This window comes from Miniopterus schreibersii (assembly GCF_964146895.1).
Source record: "Miniopterus schreibersii genome assembly, chromosome: 16".
Classification (NCBI taxonomy): Eukaryota; Metazoa; Chordata; class Mammalia; order Chiroptera; family Miniopteridae; genus Miniopterus; species Miniopterus schreibersii.
The window spans coordinates 36,014,900-36,032,311 of NC_138116.1; the positions used below are offsets into that span (position 1 = coordinate 36,014,900).

General features: G+C 52.2%; 4 protein-coding genes across 8 annotated transcripts; 3 read left to right on the forward strand and 1 right to left on the reverse strand.

Annotated features, from left to right (window-relative positions):
• Positions 1 to 728: 728 nt before the first annotated feature.
• On the forward strand, positions 729 to 6,785 carry EIF4A1 (eukaryotic translation initiation factor 4A1). Of its 3 annotated transcripts, none has more exons than XM_081161673.1 (11): positions 729 to 787; positions 2,146 to 2,194; positions 2,596 to 2,728; positions 3,126 to 3,265; positions 4,254 to 4,422; positions 4,794 to 4,903; positions 5,095 to 5,238; positions 5,323 to 5,460; positions 5,566 to 5,655; positions 5,919 to 5,998; positions 6,106 to 6,785. In XM_081161673.1, exons 1-11 carry the CDS (start codon positions 765 to 767, stop codon positions 6,248 to 6,250), a joined length of 1,221 nt encoding a protein of 406 aa, XP_081017799.1. In that variant the 5' UTR covers positions 729 to 764; the 3' UTR covers positions 6,251 to 6,785. The 3 variants fall into 3 exon arrangements, with proteins under 3 accessions (XP_081017799.1, XP_081017800.1, XP_081017798.1); XM_081161674.1 differs by lacking the exon at positions 729 to 787 and adding an exon at positions 1,303 to 1,451; XM_081161672.1 differs by lacking the exon at positions 729 to 787 and adding an exon at positions 1,303 to 1,437.
• Positions 6,786 to 7,186: 401 nt separating this feature from the next.
• On the forward strand, positions 7,187 to 9,312 carry CD68 (CD68 molecule). The gene is made up of 6 exons (XM_081161678.1): positions 7,187 to 7,442; positions 7,524 to 8,026; positions 8,174 to 8,293; positions 8,427 to 8,499; positions 8,606 to 8,776; positions 8,999 to 9,312. The coding sequence occupies exons 1-6, from the start codon at positions 7,394 to 7,396 to the stop codon at positions 9,130 to 9,132; spliced, it is 1,050 nt and encodes a 349-aa protein (XP_081017804.1). The 5' UTR covers positions 7,187 to 7,393; the 3' UTR covers positions 9,133 to 9,312.
• A 1,540-nt stretch (positions 9,313 to 10,852) lies between these two features.
• Positions 10,853 to 14,944, forward strand: MPDU1 (mannose-P-dolichol utilization defect 1). 3 transcript variants are annotated; one of them, XM_081161684.1, is made up of 7 exons: positions 10,853 to 11,321; positions 12,693 to 12,758; positions 12,929 to 13,061; positions 13,399 to 13,484; positions 13,610 to 13,728; positions 13,898 to 14,008; positions 14,149 to 14,944. In XM_081161684.1, exons 1-7 carry the CDS (start codon positions 11,219 to 11,221, stop codon positions 14,269 to 14,271), a joined length of 741 nt encoding a protein of 246 aa, XP_081017810.1. In that variant the 5' UTR covers positions 10,853 to 11,218; the 3' UTR covers positions 14,272 to 14,944. The 3 variants fall into 3 exon arrangements, with proteins under 3 accessions (XP_081017810.1, XP_081017812.1, XP_081017811.1); XM_081161686.1 differs by lacking the exons at positions 13,399 to 13,484; positions 13,610 to 13,728 and having other exon boundaries at positions 11,173 to 11,321; positions 14,149 to 14,893; XM_081161685.1 differs by lacking the exons at positions 10,853 to 11,321; positions 12,693 to 12,758 and having other exon boundaries at positions 12,971 to 13,061; positions 13,363 to 13,484; positions 14,149 to 14,912.
• SOX15 (SRY-box transcription factor 15) lies at positions 14,926 to 16,542 on the reverse strand. Its single transcript, XM_081161687.1, has 2 exons — positions 15,931 to 16,542; positions 14,926 to 15,249 (listed from the first exon to the last, which is right to left on the reverse strand). The coding sequence occupies exons 1-2, from the start codon at positions 16,461 to 16,463 to the stop codon at positions 15,084 to 15,086; spliced, it is 699 nt and encodes a 232-aa protein (XP_081017813.1). The 5' UTR covers positions 16,464 to 16,542; the 3' UTR covers positions 14,926 to 15,083.
• Positions 16,543 to 17,412: the final 870 nt, after the last annotated feature.

A 17,412-nucleotide genomic window follows, 5' to 3' on the forward strand; every position in this document is an offset into this window, starting at 1 on the left:
CTCAGACAGTGCCAACACCATGTCTTAGTCACCAAAAAGAATCTCCCACCCAGGGGAGCAAGGGATGGAAGGGAGAGTAGGTAATCCTTAAAAATAAGGGAGCTTGAGAGGTACTAAAGTTGGGGAACAGGACACTTACGGGAGCCAGCCAGGGTTCATGGGAGTAACCCCAAGTGCTCTTAAGCCCAGAAGTCATTTTATTGCTCTTCCCCTTCAGCCAGGGGAATCCTCTCAGTCGCTAGGGTATGACTCCTGATCCCATCATCCCTGGTACACTTGGAACACTTCGGGGGTTTGTCCTCTTTCCTGAGAACAAAATGTGGTTCTAGTGAAGGAGACCTGGAGCTGAGAAGTGGAAGTCCCGGGAGCCCGGAAGTCCCTGGAGGCTGAAACCTCGCCCCCCTTGCATGATAGGGCCTACTAGGCCACATGACTAAGGCACTATCACCTCCGCACGTGTAGGGGTGCAGGGCCCCAAGATGGCTGCCAGGCCTCGAGGCCTGAGTCCTATATGTCACTTCCGTACCGGTGAGAAGGGCGGGCCCAGTAGCCAATGAAGCCGTGGGGCGGGCCACCAACTTGATAGGCGCTGAAGTTACCCAATGGTAGCTACGTCCCAGAGCGCCTACAAACTAACGTCACGCCGAGTTGCTGAGCGCCGGCAGGCGGGGCCCGGGCGGCCAAGCCAATGCGGTGGCTGGGGCGGGGCCGGGCGCTCTATAAGTTGTCGATAGGCGGGCACTCCGCCCTAGTTTCTAAGGATCATGTCTGCGAGTCAGGACCCCCGGTAAGGAAGGCATTTGCTAGAGGTTGGGACTACTTACCCTGCCGCTCCCTTTCGAGGGCCCCGCGGGGAGGAGGGGGAAGCTGAGGCCCACCAGTGTTGCGGGAAAACCAAGCCGGGAGGACCGGTCCTGGGGGAGGGACGGGGCAGGTCCACAGCAGAGGGCGAAAACAGCTCCGCTTTTGGGGCCTCGAGTACGAGGTTCGTTAGGCCTCGACCAGAGACAGTACCCAAAACCCCGGCCCTGAGTGGCGAGACGAGGTCGCGACCTAGCATGGGAAAGAGAGAGAGGCGGCCGCAACCGTGCGTGACCCAGAGCCGGGCGGTCCGGTTGCCTCGCTGCCCGAGGGAGGTCTTGCGCGCGCTCGGATTCCTCAGGATTCTGGCGATACCACTTGCCAAGGCGGGGGGGGGGGGGGGTGGCCTGGGTCCTCGCGTCCAGTTGTTGCGTCGCGTTAAGATACGGGTCGGGGAAGAAGAAACCGGCCGTTTAGTGTGCTGGTTTTCTTGACGGCCAGGACTGAGCCTAACCCCGAGGAGCCACCCGTGTGAGGCGCCAGGAGCCCACCCGGCGCCGGGCGGGCGGGTCCATTTTGCCGCACAAGCCGGGCAATTGGCAAACTGCGGATGGGCAGGTCCACTCTCCTTCGGGGGTGAGCGCCCTGAGGTATGGGGAGGGCGACGCCATTTCGCGACGGGGGCGGGCGGGATGTGGATTGTTCCATGGTTGGGGGGAAGACACCACGGGGTGGTCGAGGGAGCGAGCACATGGCGGCCTGATGTCCTCCCCTCCCCCAGCCCGCTTCGCCTCTACGTGTTGTGCAATCTCCCCATTAGCTAGCTCTGCTGGGGCTCATTGTGCGCGAGGCCGCCACCGCCCGCGGCCTCCCACATCCGGGCACCACGGGGGGGGGGGGGGAGCTGGGTTGGAGGGGGGAGGGCGCGCACGGAATGACGTGGGGGGAAGGGGATGTCCTTTAGATTCTGGGAGGTGAAGGGCGGGACTTCCGGAGTGCTGGGGCCGGGATGGGAGGTGCACAGGCTTGGCCTTGGAGCTGCCAGGCCCGAGACACGTGGGCCCAGCGGTAAGCACCACCTTCAGGCCTCTTAAGCGCTCGCGGTATGGTTTCTCCCGGTCTCCGGATCATCTCGGAGAGTTACCCCATCATGTCCCGATGGTGTGGACCTAAGCTGCTCCTGGGATGGGGCAAAGGCCTGATTCAGTTGTAATTACTGTGTCTTCTAGGAACTCTGGTGCGGGTTGGGTGGGTCAGGGAGTGAAGACGCCATCATGCAAGGCAGATTGCTGGTTAGGAAGAGCTGGCTGTCAGGATTTCATACTCAATGCTTTAAACCAACAGATCCAGAGACAATGGCCCCGATGGAATGGAGCCTGAAGGCGTCATCGAGGTGAGATTAAAGCCCTTACCACCATTACACTTAATTTCTGGTAATGACAGTGCCCCCTGGTTTCTGGATTAGTGGTTCAGTGTCTTAAGACTGAAACCAGAACCTGGGCTTCATCTTTAATGCCTAGCCTAACTCTGAAGTAGTTAAGCTCTCCTCACCGGGAGTCTTAACTTTCATAACTTGTTTAAAATATTTGTATGTACGAAATACGTCATCCAGAGCCTCCAGCTTCACAGTTTACAAGTGTGCTGGTCCCTAGAGTGACCAGGCCATCTAGAGTCATCTGGCTTCCCTGGAGGGGGAGGAGAGGTGGTTTCCTCTGAAGCTTTGAAGGCACAAGATCCTGTTTGCTCCGGTGTAGAGCCCTATTTCTACTACTTTGATTTCTTTGTATCCTACAGAGTAACTGGAATGAGATTGTCGATAGCTTTGATGACATGAACCTCTCGGAGTCCCTCCTCCGAGGCATCTACGCTTATGGTTTTGAGAAGCCGTCTGCCATCCAGCAGCGAGCCATTCTTCCTTGTATCAAGGGTAAGATCCCTCTGCCCCCAAACAAGTTCTGGATTGCCTCTGACTGGGAAGAGTTTGCACCTAGTTTGGGGTGCTTGTCTCATCAGCTAGGGACAAAGTAACTCCTTGTTTATCCCAGCTATTTTTTGGCCTGTGCTTTAAGTACAGTATTTTGGCCAGCTCATAACTCCTCCTTTACAGCTGTGTTTCTAGCTTATTTCTTGCAGTACACTAAGTTAATGACCAGATCTATTCCTATAAGTGTACTGGTAGTGGTAGAGTTAAGTCTGTGAAGCAACCTTATGCCTGGCACATAGCTCCATTGGGTGTTTATTGATTTTGTTTTGCAAGGCCTTGAAAGTCCCATGATCTCAAAGTGTATGCCCTGTACCATATCAAGTTTTTCTCCTGGTTTTAGGTTATGATGTGATCGCTCAAGCCCAATCTGGGACAGGAAAAACAGCCACTTTTGCCATATCGATTCTGCAACAGATTGAATTGGATCTAAAGGCCACCCAGGCCTTGGTCCTGGCACCCACTAGAGAATTGGCACAGCAGGTGAGAGTGTAGCTTATTTCCTCTCCCCTGAAGGACTGGTTTAGAGATAATTAGCACAATCCAAAAATCAGAGTATGCTCTCCATCCACCACCACCTTGGAAGAACTTCGGTATCTTCCCAAACAAAACAAGCATTATTTCCTCCACCCATTCGCTGAGTCAAATGGGAAGGCTTCTGGGTGGAGCCTGGCTGGCTAAGCAAGTTTGGTGGCTGTTTTATAGACAACCCCCTCCCCCTGGCAATGGGCAAGGAGACACCTGATTGGTGGTGTTGCTCTTATATCAATCAGGGGCAAAGCAGATGTACAGTCCTTAGTTCATCCTAGCTTGATGCCTGTGTTGGTGGCCAGAGCTGTTTCATGCCTGAGGCACATAAAATTACAATTACTCGGTCTTTACAGGAAAGAGGATCAGAAACACTGGTGTCCTAAGTAGATTAGGCTTGGGGGGGTGGGGGTTTTAAAATGTTTTGTAGGGATGTGATTACTCTGAAAACTCCTAAATACTTCTAAACAATGGCAGCATAAGTAGATAGTTCTAGTACAGCTCCGTTATAGAACCCTTATGTCTAGAACATGTTTTTTAGGAGTGAACATGTCACCTAACATAGTTTTCTTGGCAGTCATGCAGTAGGACATGGATGTGTCATTCTGCACATAAAACTTGATGCTATGTAATAGCTGGGTTACTATGGGCTCTCAGAAAGTTAGATGGGGTGTAGCATGGTAAGCCATATTGAAATTATTTCAGAGGGCAGGTACCGTGAATCACATTCTCAGGAGCCAGAATGTGTTCAAATCCTGTGTCTCTGCCACTTAACTGTCAATGTGGTCTTAGATGCATATAACCTGCCTGTGTCAGTTCTGAAAAGTGAGTTTTAATAATAGTACATATCTGAGTTGGAAAAAATAAAAACCTGAGAAGTACTTAAAATGGGGCCTGGCACAGTTGTAACTAATACATGAGCACTTATCTTTTCTGGGTTCAGATACAGAAGGTAGTTATGGCATTAGGAGATTACATGGGTGCCTCCTGCCATGCCTGCATTGGGGGTACCAACGTGCGTGCTGAGGTGCAGAAGCTGCAGATGGAAGCTCCCCATATCATCGTGGGCACCCCAGGCCGTGTGTTTGATATGCTTAACCGCAGATACCTGTGTGAGTATCTTAATTTTCTGGTCTTCTGGATTACTTTCCTTTTCTGCATGCTTTGCCAGTTTTTCCACTTGGCCACAATCTTGTTGCCAATGAAGCTCGTTTTCCCCTGAAAGAGTTGCTCTGTGATGAACCCCATGCGTGTCATCTGAGGCTGGCTTCCCTGTCTCAGCCCAGGTAGTGTTCTACTTCCCAGGGCTATTGTCTGGCCTGACAAGGGGGGTTCCTGGCAAAGGATCAAAATTTGAATTCTGAGAGCAGACCACCTGTCCCTTTCTGGCTCTTTATTGGGAAAGTTACACATATTTCACATTTCCCTAATTATCACTTACTGATGTTTTGTCTTGTTTTTTTCTTTTTTTGTTTTCCTGTAGCTCCCAAATACATCAAGATGTTTGTACTGGATGAAGCTGATGAAATGTTAAGCCGTGGGTTCAAGGACCAGATATATGACATATTCCAAAAGCTCAACAGCAACACCCAGGTGAGAAAGACATTTAGAGTCTTGTCTCTATAGCTGATTCTTTATAGGTTGTGGTTGGGGTAATAGAATAATATCAGGTGCCAGAGGAACCATACAGAATTCTAGTCTCTCCTCAAGCCTATTTGTGCATTAGCTTGTTTTAGGTGGCATGGAGTATCTCCTATCCTGAGGCTGCTCTTTTTTCTTATTAGGTGGTATTGCTGTCGGCTACAATGCCTTCCGATGTGCTTGAGGTGACCAAGAAGTTCATGAGGGACCCCATTCGGATTCTTGTCAAGAAGGAAGAGTTGACTCTGGAGGGTATCCGCCAATTCTACATCAATGTGGAACGAGAGGTGGGGCCCAGTGCAGGAGATCGACCTGGTAGTAAGTTGTTAGGGATAGCCCCTGACTGATTTTTCTCCCCAACTCACCCCCAGGAGTGGAAGCTGGACACATTGTGTGACTTGTATGAAACCCTCACCATCACCCAGGCAGTCATCTTTATCAATACTCGAAGAAAGGTTGATTGGCTCACTGAGAAGATGCACGCCAGAGACTTCACTGTCTCTGCCATGGTGAGTCCCCCCCCCTTGTTAACCAGCAGTGTATAAGAGTCGTTGGCCCACTTATAGCCAGTTCTCAGAACCAATATGTCTACACTCTTCTGTTTCCTGTTGTAGCATGGAGACATGGACCAAAAGGAACGAGATGTAATCATGAGGGAGTTCCGCTCTGGCTCTAGCAGAGTATTGATTACCACTGACCTGCTGGTGAGTAGGGTGGGGAATTTGGAGGAAACTGGGGAGAAACCAAGGTGATTCCCTCTCCAAGGGGCCCCAATAGTGCCTCTCTTCAGGAAAGTAGCAACTTGGAATAAAATCTGGCATGCCTCAGGTTTTCCGGGGAGAAGGTGATGCATCATTTTCTTTGCCTTCCTTTGGCTGCCTACATGTATATTTAAGTCCCAAGTTCCTTCTGGGTAGCTTATGCTCTCTTATTCACATGCTGAAGCTGTCGTCTTTCCTTGCCATAGGCCAGAGGCATTGATGTGCAGCAGGTTTCTTTAGTCATCAACTATGACCTTCCCACCAACAGGGAAAACTATATCCACAGGTGAGTGCATTTATCCAGCCCCCTCATGCCCAATCCTCCCTGGACTGAAGCTTCTTGTTTCCTGTTTACCATGTCCTCCTGTATCCTAAGGTATCCTTCTTTTCTAGAATCGGTCGGGGCGGACGTTTTGGCCGTAAGGGTGTGGCTATTAATATGGTGACAGAAGAAGACAAGAGGACTCTTAGAGACATCGAGACCTTCTACAACACCTCCATTGAGGAGATGCCCCTTAATGTTGCTGACCTCATCTGAGGGGCTGTCCTGCCACTTCACCCCAGCCAGGGTTCTCAGTCCTTGGGGGGCTGAGGAGAAGCAGGAGGGGGGAGGGAAGGGAGCCAAGGGATGGACATCTTGTCTTTTTTTTTTTTCTTTTTTTTTTTTTTTTTTTTCCTTTGAATAAATGTCACTTTTTGAGGCAAAGAAGGAACCGTGAACATTTTAGATACCCTTTTCTTTGGGGTAGGCTCTTGCCCCAGGCGCCGTCTCTTCTCCCAAAAACACTAATCTACTTCCCTAACCCAGTCAACCTCCAAACCCGAGGCTCTCCCTGCTCCAGCCAAATTCCTCTGAAAATGATTCAAGGGTGTTATAATGTCACTCAACCTCATTTACTGGACCAAATCTGGAGGGAGAACCCCTGAGTTAGGTGGCCCACGGGATTGTCCCCAGGTTGGGGGGGGGGGGAGCAGGGGAGAAAAAAATAGTAGCCATTTTTACATTGTTTTGTATAGTATTTATTGATTCAGGAAACACACAAAATTCTGAATAAAATTACTTGGAAACTGCCTGTTCGGGCTTCTCATTTCTTCCCCGTCCCACCTGCTATGGGGTATATATTCTCCCCCTACCAGTTAACATTTACCCTTTTGTTGCTTGGCTACAATGGTTGTACTGAATAGTGTGACCTTTCTGTAAGGAGTTGGGCCATCATCATCACAAGTGCCTCACATGTCTCAAGAGGAAGTGATGGAGGGAGAAATGGGACTGGCAACTTGATTTTTACATTGAACGTTTTCTGGGTTTCTCTGGAAACGAGGTTGCTTCTCAACTGGTTCTGTAATCACTTGCACAACTGTTGGGTTTTGCTAAGGTAGACAAATGGGTCCCCAAGGATCAACTGCTTCAAACTCCTCCCAACTCATTCTCCCTACATTATTCTGGTAACTCCCACTTCAGTGAAGCCAGGGCCAATCATCTAATGACAAAAAGTGACTAAGAGATTGGTGGCTGGGGCTGAGGTGCCTGAGTCAGGTTGGGGGGTAGGATTATCTTAAATTATAGGAAGTTAAAGACTTTCATTTCCTCCTTTTCTAAAAGAAAGCAGGGAATAGGGTAGACTGGGTGAGCAGCCAGTACTGACAACCTAGAAAGAACTCTGGGTGAGGCTGTTCCGCCATGAGGCTTGCTGTGCTTTTCTTGGAGGCCTTGCTGGGGCTACTAGCAGGTAAGGAAAAAGGGGCTTGGGGGAGAAAGCCCCTAGGAAGGAGCCTGCCCCTGGGTTGCTAACCGGTCTTTCTTCTGAAAGCCCAGGGGACGGGGAATGACTGTCCTCATAAAAAATCTGCCACTCTGCTGCCATCCTTCACGGTGACACCTACAGCCACAGAAGGCACAAGCAGCCCTGGAACAACCAGCCACAGAACTACCAAGAGCTACAGAACCACCACCACAGGCACCAGCTACAGAACCACCACCACAGGCACCAGCTACAGAACCACCACCACAGGCACCAGCCATAGAACTACCACCACAGGCACCAGCCATGGACCCACAACAGCCACTCACAATCCTGTCAGCACAACAAGTCATGGAAATGCTACAGTTCATCCAAGCAACAGCACTACCACCAGTCCAGGATCTTTTACAAGTTCCCCCCATCCAGGACCACCTCCACCCTCTCCAAGTCCTAGCCCAGGCTCCAAGGCGGCTATAGGAGACTACACTTGGACTAATGGTTCCCTGCCCTGCGTCCATCTACAAGCCCAGATTCAGATTCGAGTTCTGTACCCAACCCAAGGTGGAGGAGAGGTAAAGCTAAAAGGGGTAAGGGGATGAGAATGTCTGCTAGGGTTCAGAAGGGAAGGAAGAGAAGGGGACCGATAAACGGTGGGGTTGAAAAAAAGGCACCTTAGATGGCACGGCTGTGTAGCCTTGTTACCCTCTTAACTTCCACAGGCCTGGGGCATCTCTGTACTGAACCCCAACAAAACCAAGGCCCAGGGAGGCTGTGAGGGTGCCCATCCCCACTTGCTTCTCTCATTCCCCTATGGACAGCTCAGCTTTGGATTCAAGCAGGTACCTCACCCCTCATCCCCCTCTCACCCTCCAAGTACCCTATCCCTATCAACCCCTTGCTACATTCCCTCCTCTGTGGACATGAACACCACTCTCCCCCTGCTGCCCTGAGCCTTCCTGGTCACTTCTGCAGGAACCACTGCAGAGCATTGTTTACCTGAACTATATGGCTTTGGAGTACAATGTGTCTTTCCCACAAGCAATACGTGAGTAACTTTCTCATCACCTGTACTGGATATCCGGACTCCTAAAGGGACGTAAGCTGGGGGCTGGGGATATGGATATAGAGCTGACTGTTCCTTACTCTTTTAGAGCGGACATTCTCAGTTCAGAATTCATCTCTTCGAGAACTCCAAGCCCCTTTGGGCCAGAGCTTCAATTGCAGAAATGCAAGCATCATTCTTTCACCAGCTTTCCACCTCGACCTGCTCTTCCTGAAACTACAAGCTGCTCGCCTACCCCCTACAGGAGCCTTTGGGCCAAGTAAGACCTACTTCCCTCCTTGAACTCTCCCACTGCACTGAAAGCCCCTACTCCAGGCAACTGCCCTCCCCTTCTCTACAAGACTGCCATTCTCCCCCTTCCATTTACTGCTGTCATCTCTCCTCACCAACTGCCTATTTGCTAACACCCCCCACATTCCTTCCTCTCACCTTTATCCCACTACCACCATTGTGATGCCTACTTGCCCTATCTTTCTGCCAGGTTTCTCTTGTCCCAGTGACCAATCCATATGGCTGCCTCTTATCATCGGCCTGATCATCCTCGGCCTCCTCATGCTGGTGCTTGTTATCTTTTGCATCTTACGGAGACGTCAACCCGCCTACCAGCCTCTCTGAGCATTTGTCCCAACACCCAGGGCACCACTCAACTGACCCAAAGTTTTCTCCCTTCCCTTTGTCTTGAAGAACAAAAGCAAAGATAATGCAATTGGGAGAACTGAGGGGAGATGTTCATTAAACTCGACATTCCCCCTCCCCCATTCCCAGTGGGAGAATAGTAAAACCTACTCAAGTCTTCATTTTTGGTTTTCCTTATCCTTCCTGCCAAGATTGTCTTTGGTTTTCCTTGTCCTTCCTGCCAAGATTAAAAGCCCTGAGTTCGTCAAAATCCTTTCTGTGCCTTACGTGGTTGAGTCTTCGGGAGCTGGTGAGGAGGGATGAGAATGACAGTGTGTGACCAAATACACTCATAGGGTCATCCCCCAAAGACTGGTGCGGCTGGTGTTGGTTGAATCTTCCTTGCCTCCTCCCTTCCTCGTTCTGGGGGCCCCTGGCTGCTCCAACGCCTCCTCCCCTCCAATCCAGTAGAGCCACCCATCTGGAGGCCTTCTTCCTGACCCTTATGTGCAATTATAGGCGAAGCACACAATAGCAATGAGTGTGGGTGGGAAAGTCATACTTGTGTCATTTTGTTTCCAGAGGATGTGCTAGTGGCTCCTTAACAACAAGAATGCCTGCCCTGCCCACCAAGTCCAGGGATGGCTCTACAGTGTGATTAAATTCTTGTTGCACCTGGGATGCTATTTCACTTGAAAAGGGTTTCATCAACAATGGGAGCAGTGGGTACTATAACCTCCACATACAATTACCTTCTGTGTTCCTGGGAACAACATAACCTCCAGCCTGGGCCACCCAGGGAGCCAACCCTGATGTCCCCAGTGGTGGTGTACTTAGTGGTGGTGGGTAGCACCCCCAGGGCAGCCTGTGTCTAGATTCTAAAAAAGCTCTGCCAGATAGCCACAGCCTGCACCACCGACTGCCATTCACGCCCTTTCCAGTAGGTCATGGTGCAGTTGCTGAGGAGCCAGAATGGGACTCTCCCAGTTGTAGGAGCCCTTTAAAGCTATAGAAAGCAGCCACTGGGACCTGGAGACCCACCCCATTGTAGGCAAGCCCCCATGTGGCAGAGTCCCAACAGCCCCACCAACCCCTCACAGACATCCCCCTACAACCTTGCAAATTATGGCAAGAGAATCACTGAAGGGGCTGCAAGACAGCGCAGTGCTCGCAGCAGACACCCAGCTGCCAGAACACGATGGCCAGTCCCACCTCCACCGTGATAGCTAAGCGTTCGTGTCCCAATGCTGGGCGGCAGAGGGCATCTCTCCCGCCGGGTAGTCCAAGGTGCCCTTTCCCCAAGGGGAGCTGCTGGGCCCACTTGGCCTTGTTTAAGCCCTTGCACAGCACGTGGTCACAGAAAGCAGAGGAGCGGGCGTTTGCCCAGAGGTAGCGCTGTGGGAGAGAACACACAGGGCCCTGCCAGGGCTGGGCTCCCCAGGGGACCGGGGCGGGGGGGGGGGGGCTGCCCCTCCCTGAAACTGGTTCGAGTTTCCCACCTCCTCCTTTTCTGCTTCACTGTCCCGGTCCGGCAGTTGCTGGCGCACCCATTCGCCAAGGCTTGGGTGAACCAGAGGAGAGAAGCATGGCCCTGGAGGCTGCTTCCTGCAGGCTGTCCTGCTCCTGCCAGTGCCATTCCCTCTGAAAACTCCGCGAGAACTAGAGTTAGGTACAGCGGCCCCGTCCAACGCCATTTTGGAGACTCACGCTCCTCAACTTTGAACAATGTGAAGTCAGCAGGGAGAAAACAAGATGGCGCCGAGCAGAAGCGGAGAAAAGCAGGAAGATAAATCCTGCTTCCAAACTGGAAGCGTAAACAAAGACTCAAAACAAGTGCGCAGGCGCACAGCTTTGGCAGGCTTTAAAATTAAAACAACAGGGAGAGTGAACCCCAAACAGGGTCTCTGGACAAGACCTATTTTACGCTACTAAAGGTATGATGGCGTCAGAAAGAGCGGAGAAGCGGGTGGGGGGACGGGGGCGGTCCAGCAAGTCGCGGGAAGGCAGAAGGCGGAGTTCCCGAGTGCGCATGCGCACCGTAGGTCAATGACGGCCTGAAGAAACTGGCGGAAGCTATCTTTACAGTATGGCGTCCGAAGCTGACGGGCTGCTCAAACGGCTACTGGTGCCGATTCTTTTACCTGAGAAATGCTACGACCAAATTTTCCTCCAGTGGGATTTGCTTCATGGTGAGTTTATTCGGAATGCAAAGTTCTGCTGGAGCTTCCTCGGACCATAAATCGGGCGTGACTGCGGACTAAGCCACTGCGGTGACTACTGCACGCCGTGCTGGACGGAAATTACTTATGAGAGGGGCGGAAGTGTTTCGGTCTCCTTAGAGAGAGGAAGCCATTTTGGGGCGGGGGTATGTGTGTGTCGTAGGATGGAAGTAATTCTCTGTGTAGTTTATGCTTCAAAAACGACAAAAGGCCAGAAGACTCAAATTTTGTAAAACAAAGTTAAAATACAAACAAGTAGTTCCAACCTTTAATAGATCGCTATACGTCAGCAGCGAGGTCAAACTTGATTGCAGGCCTCTTACGAATCCAGGCCTTCAGCGGCACCCCCAAAGATTTCTGCCATCCTGATGGCTTTCCTCTCAGCCTCCACGTTTGTGCGTGATCTAATTTTGAAATAACTTGGCTTCCTTCCACTTTTTACGAAGCAACTCCGCAGCAAGGTCCATCTCGTACCTCAGACCCTTTGGGAAACTTTCCCAGTTTGCCCCTCAGTTCAAGGTACCCCACTCTGTTTTAGCCGAATTCATGACCCGTGAGAATCTGACTCCCACTGGGCCAAGCTCCTTGAGGGGAAGACTTAAAGGCTAGAGAAAATGTGGGTGGCCAGAGCATAAAAGTAAGCCCTGGAAGGGTAGGGCCAGGGACAACGGGTTCAGGAATGAATGGTAAAGAGGAGACCTGTTCTTGAAAAGAAAAGCCATAAAGGGGATCGCCTAGTTGCTCAGAGCAGGGGAATAAAGGATCAGAGTACTCTTGGAGTACCCTTGGGCATTGTTTAGCTTTATACAGGGAAGCAGTGGAGAGTCTTTGAAGGAAGACCGAGTTTATTTTTTTAGTTCTCACTGGAGGACATGCTTAGAGAGAGGAAGGGAGAGAGAAACAGATGTGAGAAACATTGATATTGCCTCCCATATGCTCCCTGACTGAGGATCAAACCCGCAACCCACGTATGTGCCGACTGGGAATCGAATTGGCAACCCTTCAGGGTGCTTGGGACAGCACTCAACCAACTGAGCCACTCAGGCCAGGTGAGACCAAGGAGTTTAGATGTAATCTTCAAGGAATGGAAAATTAGGTTGGAGGGAAGGAATGGTAAAAGCTGTCTTGGAAAGTCACCTCATCTGAATGTGATGATTTGGAGCAGTAAGGACCAGACTGTTTTCACCTTCCTCCAGACAACCCAAGGCTTCCTTGTGTGGGTATGTCATAAGGAACTGCGGCAGCCCACAGGAGTGCTTTAAGCCTGTAGGCCTGTACTGTCTCCTGAAAGCTCTAGCCTGGGTTCCAGGTCTCTCTGCTTAACCCTTTTTTTCTTCTCAGTCCCCTGCCTGAAGATTCTCCTCAGCAAAGGCCTGGGGCTGGGCATTGTAGCTGGGTCACTTCTGGGTATGTATTTAATCTTCCTTTCCTGCGGTTGTGATGGGGATGGAGTACTAAAATGCCGTAAAAACTGGATGGGTCCCTTAACCAAATGGGGTTAACATGCTTCCTAGCAGCTGTTGTGTTGTGCTCCCAAAGGATACTGGCTCATCATGCCTTTCTCATCCTTTCTCCAGTAAAAATGCCCCAGGTGTTTAAAATCCTTGGAGCCAAGAGTGCTGAAGGGCTGAGCCTCCAGTCAGTAATGCTGGAACTAGTGGCATTGACTGGGACTATGGTCTACAGCATTGTTAACAACTTCCCCTTCAGGTGAGGAGTTTGCCTTTTATCCCCAAGGTAAATGCACATAACTCTAGTGGGGTTAGGGTGAGGGAGGTAAAAGGGAAGGAAAAGCTTAAGCCCTTTTGGAAATCTAGTCATCACCTATGGAGATGATGAGAGGTGAGCATCCCACAAATGCGCAGGATCCAAAGTGAGTCCATCACAGGTGGAGGTGGTGGTGCTGGGAGGTAGGAGGTAGGAACCAGTAGGGCTGTGGAGGACAGGGAGTAATCAGATAATTGTGTCCCCAGATGGATGGGCTATGGAGGCTCTTCCTGCCTCTTTCCAGGCCCGCCTTTCTTCCTCCCAACTCTTGACTCTGCAGCTCTTGGGGTGAAGCTCTATTCCTGATGCTCCAGACAATCACCATCTGCTTCCTGGTCCTGCATTACAGAGGACAAACTGTGAAAGGTGCTGGGGATTTACCCAAGAGCAGGCTGTGGCTCTCAAGGAGCCTTGCTGGCTGGGAACTCAGGCCTGGGGAAGCCATTGTACTCCAGAGGTTGATGAGTACTCCTTGTCTCCCTGACTTCTAGGTGTGGCTTTCCTAGCGGGTTATGCCCTGGTCCTGCTGGTGCTGCTTTCACCACTGACACCCCTGGCTGTAATCACCCTACTCCAGGCCTCCAATATGCCTTCTGTGGTGGTGGGGAAGGTGGGTACTGGGAGCAAGGGAAAAAATGATCGGAGGGGGACTGAGTGAGGGGCAGAGTGGGAGCTCTGTGTGGGAATATTAGACTGAGGAAAATGGGTGGGGGGGGGATCTGATGGGAACATGGGAAGAATTCAGATGATAGAACGAAGGGTCTCAACTCCTGTTCTAGCTGCTCCAGGCAGCCACCAACTACCGCAATGGGCACACAGGCCAGCTGTCAGCCATCACAGTCTTTTTGCTCTTTGGGGGCTCCCTCGCCCGAATCTTCACCTCCATTCAGGTGAGTTCACCTTGTCCCCTGTAGGGGGCACTAAGACATCTTACCTCTCCCACCTGACAACTTAAAAGCTTCCTGGTCTCTGGAACCTTTTTGGGGGGGTTCTGCTGAAGAGTGACCCTAGCTCTATTTCTCACATCCAGGAAACTGGAGATCCCCTCATGGCTGGAACCTTTGTGGTCTCTTCCCTCTGTAACGGCCTCATTGCTGCCCAGCTTCTCTTCTACTGGAACGCAAAGGCTCCTCACAAGAAGAAAAAGGAGTAGTAGGCCTGAGCTGCCTACTGGAGTCCATTCCATGTTTCTATTCGTCCACCTAACCTCAGGGTCCTTCTGAACCAGCCTGCTGGTATAACTTTTAATCATTCTCCATTCCTCTGCAGATGCAGCTTCTTGAGCCAGGGTTTGTGTTTCTGTGGAAAGGCATGGTTGGTAGACCTAATCCTTAGAAAGGAATTAGAGTAGAGGTTTTCAGGCTGTCATTTGATATTTATTGTGCACTGTCCTGTGTATACACTATTAAGTAACCATTTGCCGAGAGTCTTCCTCTAGCAGTTTCTAGCTGCTTAACTATTCTGGGCCAAAGTCTTGCCCTGCCCTCCCAGCTCCTCACTTCCCTTTTGGCCTTAAGGGGACAGAGCACTAGGGGCTTATGGCTGCCTCCTTCCCCCAGGCAGACTGGGACTGTTGCCTGGACCCCAGTGCTGGGTGGGGGACGGGGGTGGTGGTGGGGGATGGAGAATGACTCAGTCAGGGCCCCAGGGTGGGGTGAGGAGGTTCCTGCTCTGGCAGGTCCAGGCGGAAGGGAGTGGAGACAGTGCTGGTTCCTGCTGTAGTGTAGAGGGAACAGATGGGGCAATAAAGACTCGGAGACATGGCTTAATTGTACAAAACAGTGTTTGTCCTACAAAAAAATACAAAAAGTTGTGTTGCTTCCCCTAACTTGGGGCAGGGTCTGCAGGCCTCCTCTAAAACTGGTCCAACAGTGCAAAAGAAGGGTTTGCAGTTTGGGAGTAGGGGGTGGTTCTGGAAGAAAAAGAGGTTGGAGCCCTTCCCAGGAGGTCCATTACCTATGATTGTTAGAGGTGGGCTAGGGGCATGGGGGCCCCTGAGAGGGGATGGTTGTAGGGAGTGGGAGAGCCTGGGGATAGGTAGGGGTTGTAGGGGGGAAGCAGCTCTCCCTGGAGCCTAGTGTTACTCTGATGGAGGGAGCACGTTGAGGCCTCTGGTTTAGAGTGGGAAGAGCTGCAAAGAGAGAAACACTGGGGTTAGAGGGCACTTCCCTAGGTTGATGGTGCCAGGCAGGGTCCCCAACAAGTATGTGAGAGCAGGTTGACCAGTTCTGGGCAGACAAGTAGAACCTACCCATCCCCAGCTATCTGGGCCCCACTAGGTACTGTAGGTCCGGAACCAGACCCAAGGCTGGCTTAGAGAGCAGGCTAGCCTTGTCGGGGCAGGCTCACCAGTGAGCTTGCGTGCTGTGCGCCTGTTTTCTTCTTTTGGGGCAGCAGGCCAGAAAGGATCAGAGTTGGGCTAAGCCTCTCCTTGCCCTAGGGGCTGAGAGAGGAAGCAGGGTCACACCAGGGCCAGAAGTAGGGGGGAATCGGAAATCCAGGTAGGTAACTGAAACACGGTCAACATCTAGGGGGCTGTGGTCTGCCCCTGCAGGGCCACCACTGCCAGGCTGAGATGGGAATGCCCTCCAGGAAAAGCCTGGGCCACCGGAACCCTCCCAAAGGAGCTGGGAGTGCAGGTAGTGGTGCTGCCCAAATCTTAATGGCAGCCCCCATACCCCCCAGGGAGTGGCCTCTGCTTTGGTGGGTTCAAGCCCTTAGTCAGCCAGGCCCTCTGGTATCTGCCCCACCTAGGCTCCAAGGAGGTGGGACACAGCTTCTCCTTCCTCACCGCTTGCTCCCAGACACTTACCTGTAACCACCAGGCAAGTACGATGTCGAATAGTTGGGGGGTTGGTACCCAAAGCCTCTGCTCCCCTGGGTGGTCGCGTACCCGGTTCCCCAGACCGGCCCGCTGCCAGCCACACCGCCGCTTCCCTGGCCGAAGTGGGGCAGCCCGGCGCCTGCGTTTTTGGTCTTGCGCCGTGGCCGGTACTTGTAATCGGGGTAGTCGCGCAGGTGCCTGGCCCGCAGCCTCTTGGCCTCCTCCACGAAGGGCCGCTTCTCGTCCTCGCCAAGCAGCTTCCACTGCGCGCCCAGGCGCTTGGAGATCTCCGAGTTGTGCATCTTTGGGTTTTGCTGCGCCATCTGGCGGCGCTGAGCAGAGCTCCACACCATGAACGCGTTCATGGGTCGCTTCACCTTCTCCAAGGGAAGGCCCCCGGAGACCACCGGGCTCTCAGCGTCCTCCCGCTCCTGGGAACTCGAGGATGAGGAGGCAGGGGCCGTGGGAGCGGGAGGTTCCAGGCTCCAAGCCTGGTCTCGTGAGGGGCCGGGTAGCGCCATGGGGATGGAGGGAAGCCCTAAAGGGGCACCTACACGCCTTCCAAAGCGAAACGTTGATCCCCAAACCCGGTATTCTTAAAATGTGTCTTCCTAGTATGGAGTCGTTCCAGAGAAACTCGTGTCCTTAAAAAGTATATATCGTCCCCAAGTTCAAAGTCTTTATTCTGGAGCCCCTGCTTCCAGCCAATCCTGCACGCTGTATAAGTGGAGTGCAAAACCAGCTGTGTGGTAACCGGTACAGGACAGGTTGCTTTCTCTCCTCGTTGCGGTGAGTGCCAGACCCAGTCCCGCTCCTCCTACCTGTGGCTCGCTGGTCTCCGGTGGAGGCGGTAAACTTCCCGCTTAGTCTCTAGAGCATGGTAGCTGCCGTGCAACACAGCCCAGGTACCACAGTACTCTCACCTGCCCTCGGCGTCCGTGGCTGGCGAGTGAGCCAGGCCCGGAACGGCTTTTAACTGACTCTTCCCCCACGCCCTCCCAGCAGACCACGCCTCCTCAAGAGCGCCAACGTCCCCCTTAGGCAGACCCAGGTATCCTGTTCTTCCCAGCCCCCAACAGCCTTCAGGGTACCACGCCCCCTCCCCACCCAAGACCCAGATGTCAGGCCTCCCAGCCCTAGTAGCTCTGCACGTCGTCCCCTCCCTTCTTAAGCTTTGGCAATTTAAAGTCAATTCCTTTACACAATGGGATCAACGACCGGATCAAAAAGCCCTCAGGGTCAGTTGTGCTAGGAAGAATTTGGGAATACTCCATGCCCACCCCAACCAACCCTTTTCTTGTGCCCAGTGCCCCTCAAAACCCAACTTGCCCCTGGGGCAAGGAAGTCGAGCAGTTAGAGGGAGGCAGGCCATTTTTGTTGCCTGAGTCATCCCAGCAGGTGCTTGGGTGGTGTGATTCAACACTACTCCAGGTGAGAAAACTTAAACCCTCCCAACTCTGGCCCCCAAAC

Coding starts and splice junctions, on each gene's coding strand:
- EIF4A1 (XM_081161672.1), top strand. CDS start 1,412: ATGGGCAGGTCCACTCTCCTTCGGGG. Junction 3,266..4,253: donor CTAGAGAATTGGCACAGCAG/GTGAGAGTGTAG, acceptor TTCTGGGTTCAG/ATACAGAAGGTAGTTATGGC. Junction 5,999..6,105: donor AGGGAAAACTATATCCACAG/GTGAGTGCATTT, acceptor CTTCTTTTCTAG/AATCGGTCGGGGCGGACGTT.
- CD68 (XM_081161678.1), top strand. CDS start 7,394: ATGAGGCTTGCTGTGCTTTTCTTGGAGGCCTTGCTGGGGCTACTAGCA. Junction 8,500..8,605: donor GTCTTTCCCACAAGCAATAC/GTGAGTAACTTT, acceptor TTACTCTTTTAG/AGCGGACATTCTCAGTTCAG. Junction 8,777..8,998: donor TACAGGAGCCTTTGGGCCAA/GTAAGACCTACT, acceptor TCTTTCTGCCAG/GTTTCTCTTGTCCCAGTGAC.
- MPDU1 (XM_081161684.1), top strand. CDS start 11,219: ATGGCGTCCGAAGCTGACGGGCTGCTCAAACGGCTACTGGTGCCGATT. Junction 12,759..12,928: donor TGTAGCTGGGTCACTTCTGG/GTATGTATTTAA, acceptor TCCTTTCTCCAG/TAAAAATGCCCCAGGTGTTT. Junction 13,485..13,609: donor CAGAGGACAAACTGTGAAAG/GTGCTGGGGATT, acceptor CCTGACTTCTAG/GTGTGGCTTTCCTAGCGGGT.
- SOX15 (XM_081161687.1), bottom strand. CDS start 16,463: ATGGCGCTACCCGGCCCCTCACGAGACCAGGCTTGGAGCCTGGAACCT. Junction 15,250..15,930: donor TACTTGCCTGGTGGTTACAG/GTAAGTGTCTGG, acceptor CTCTCTTTGCAG/CTCTTCCCACTCTAAACCAG.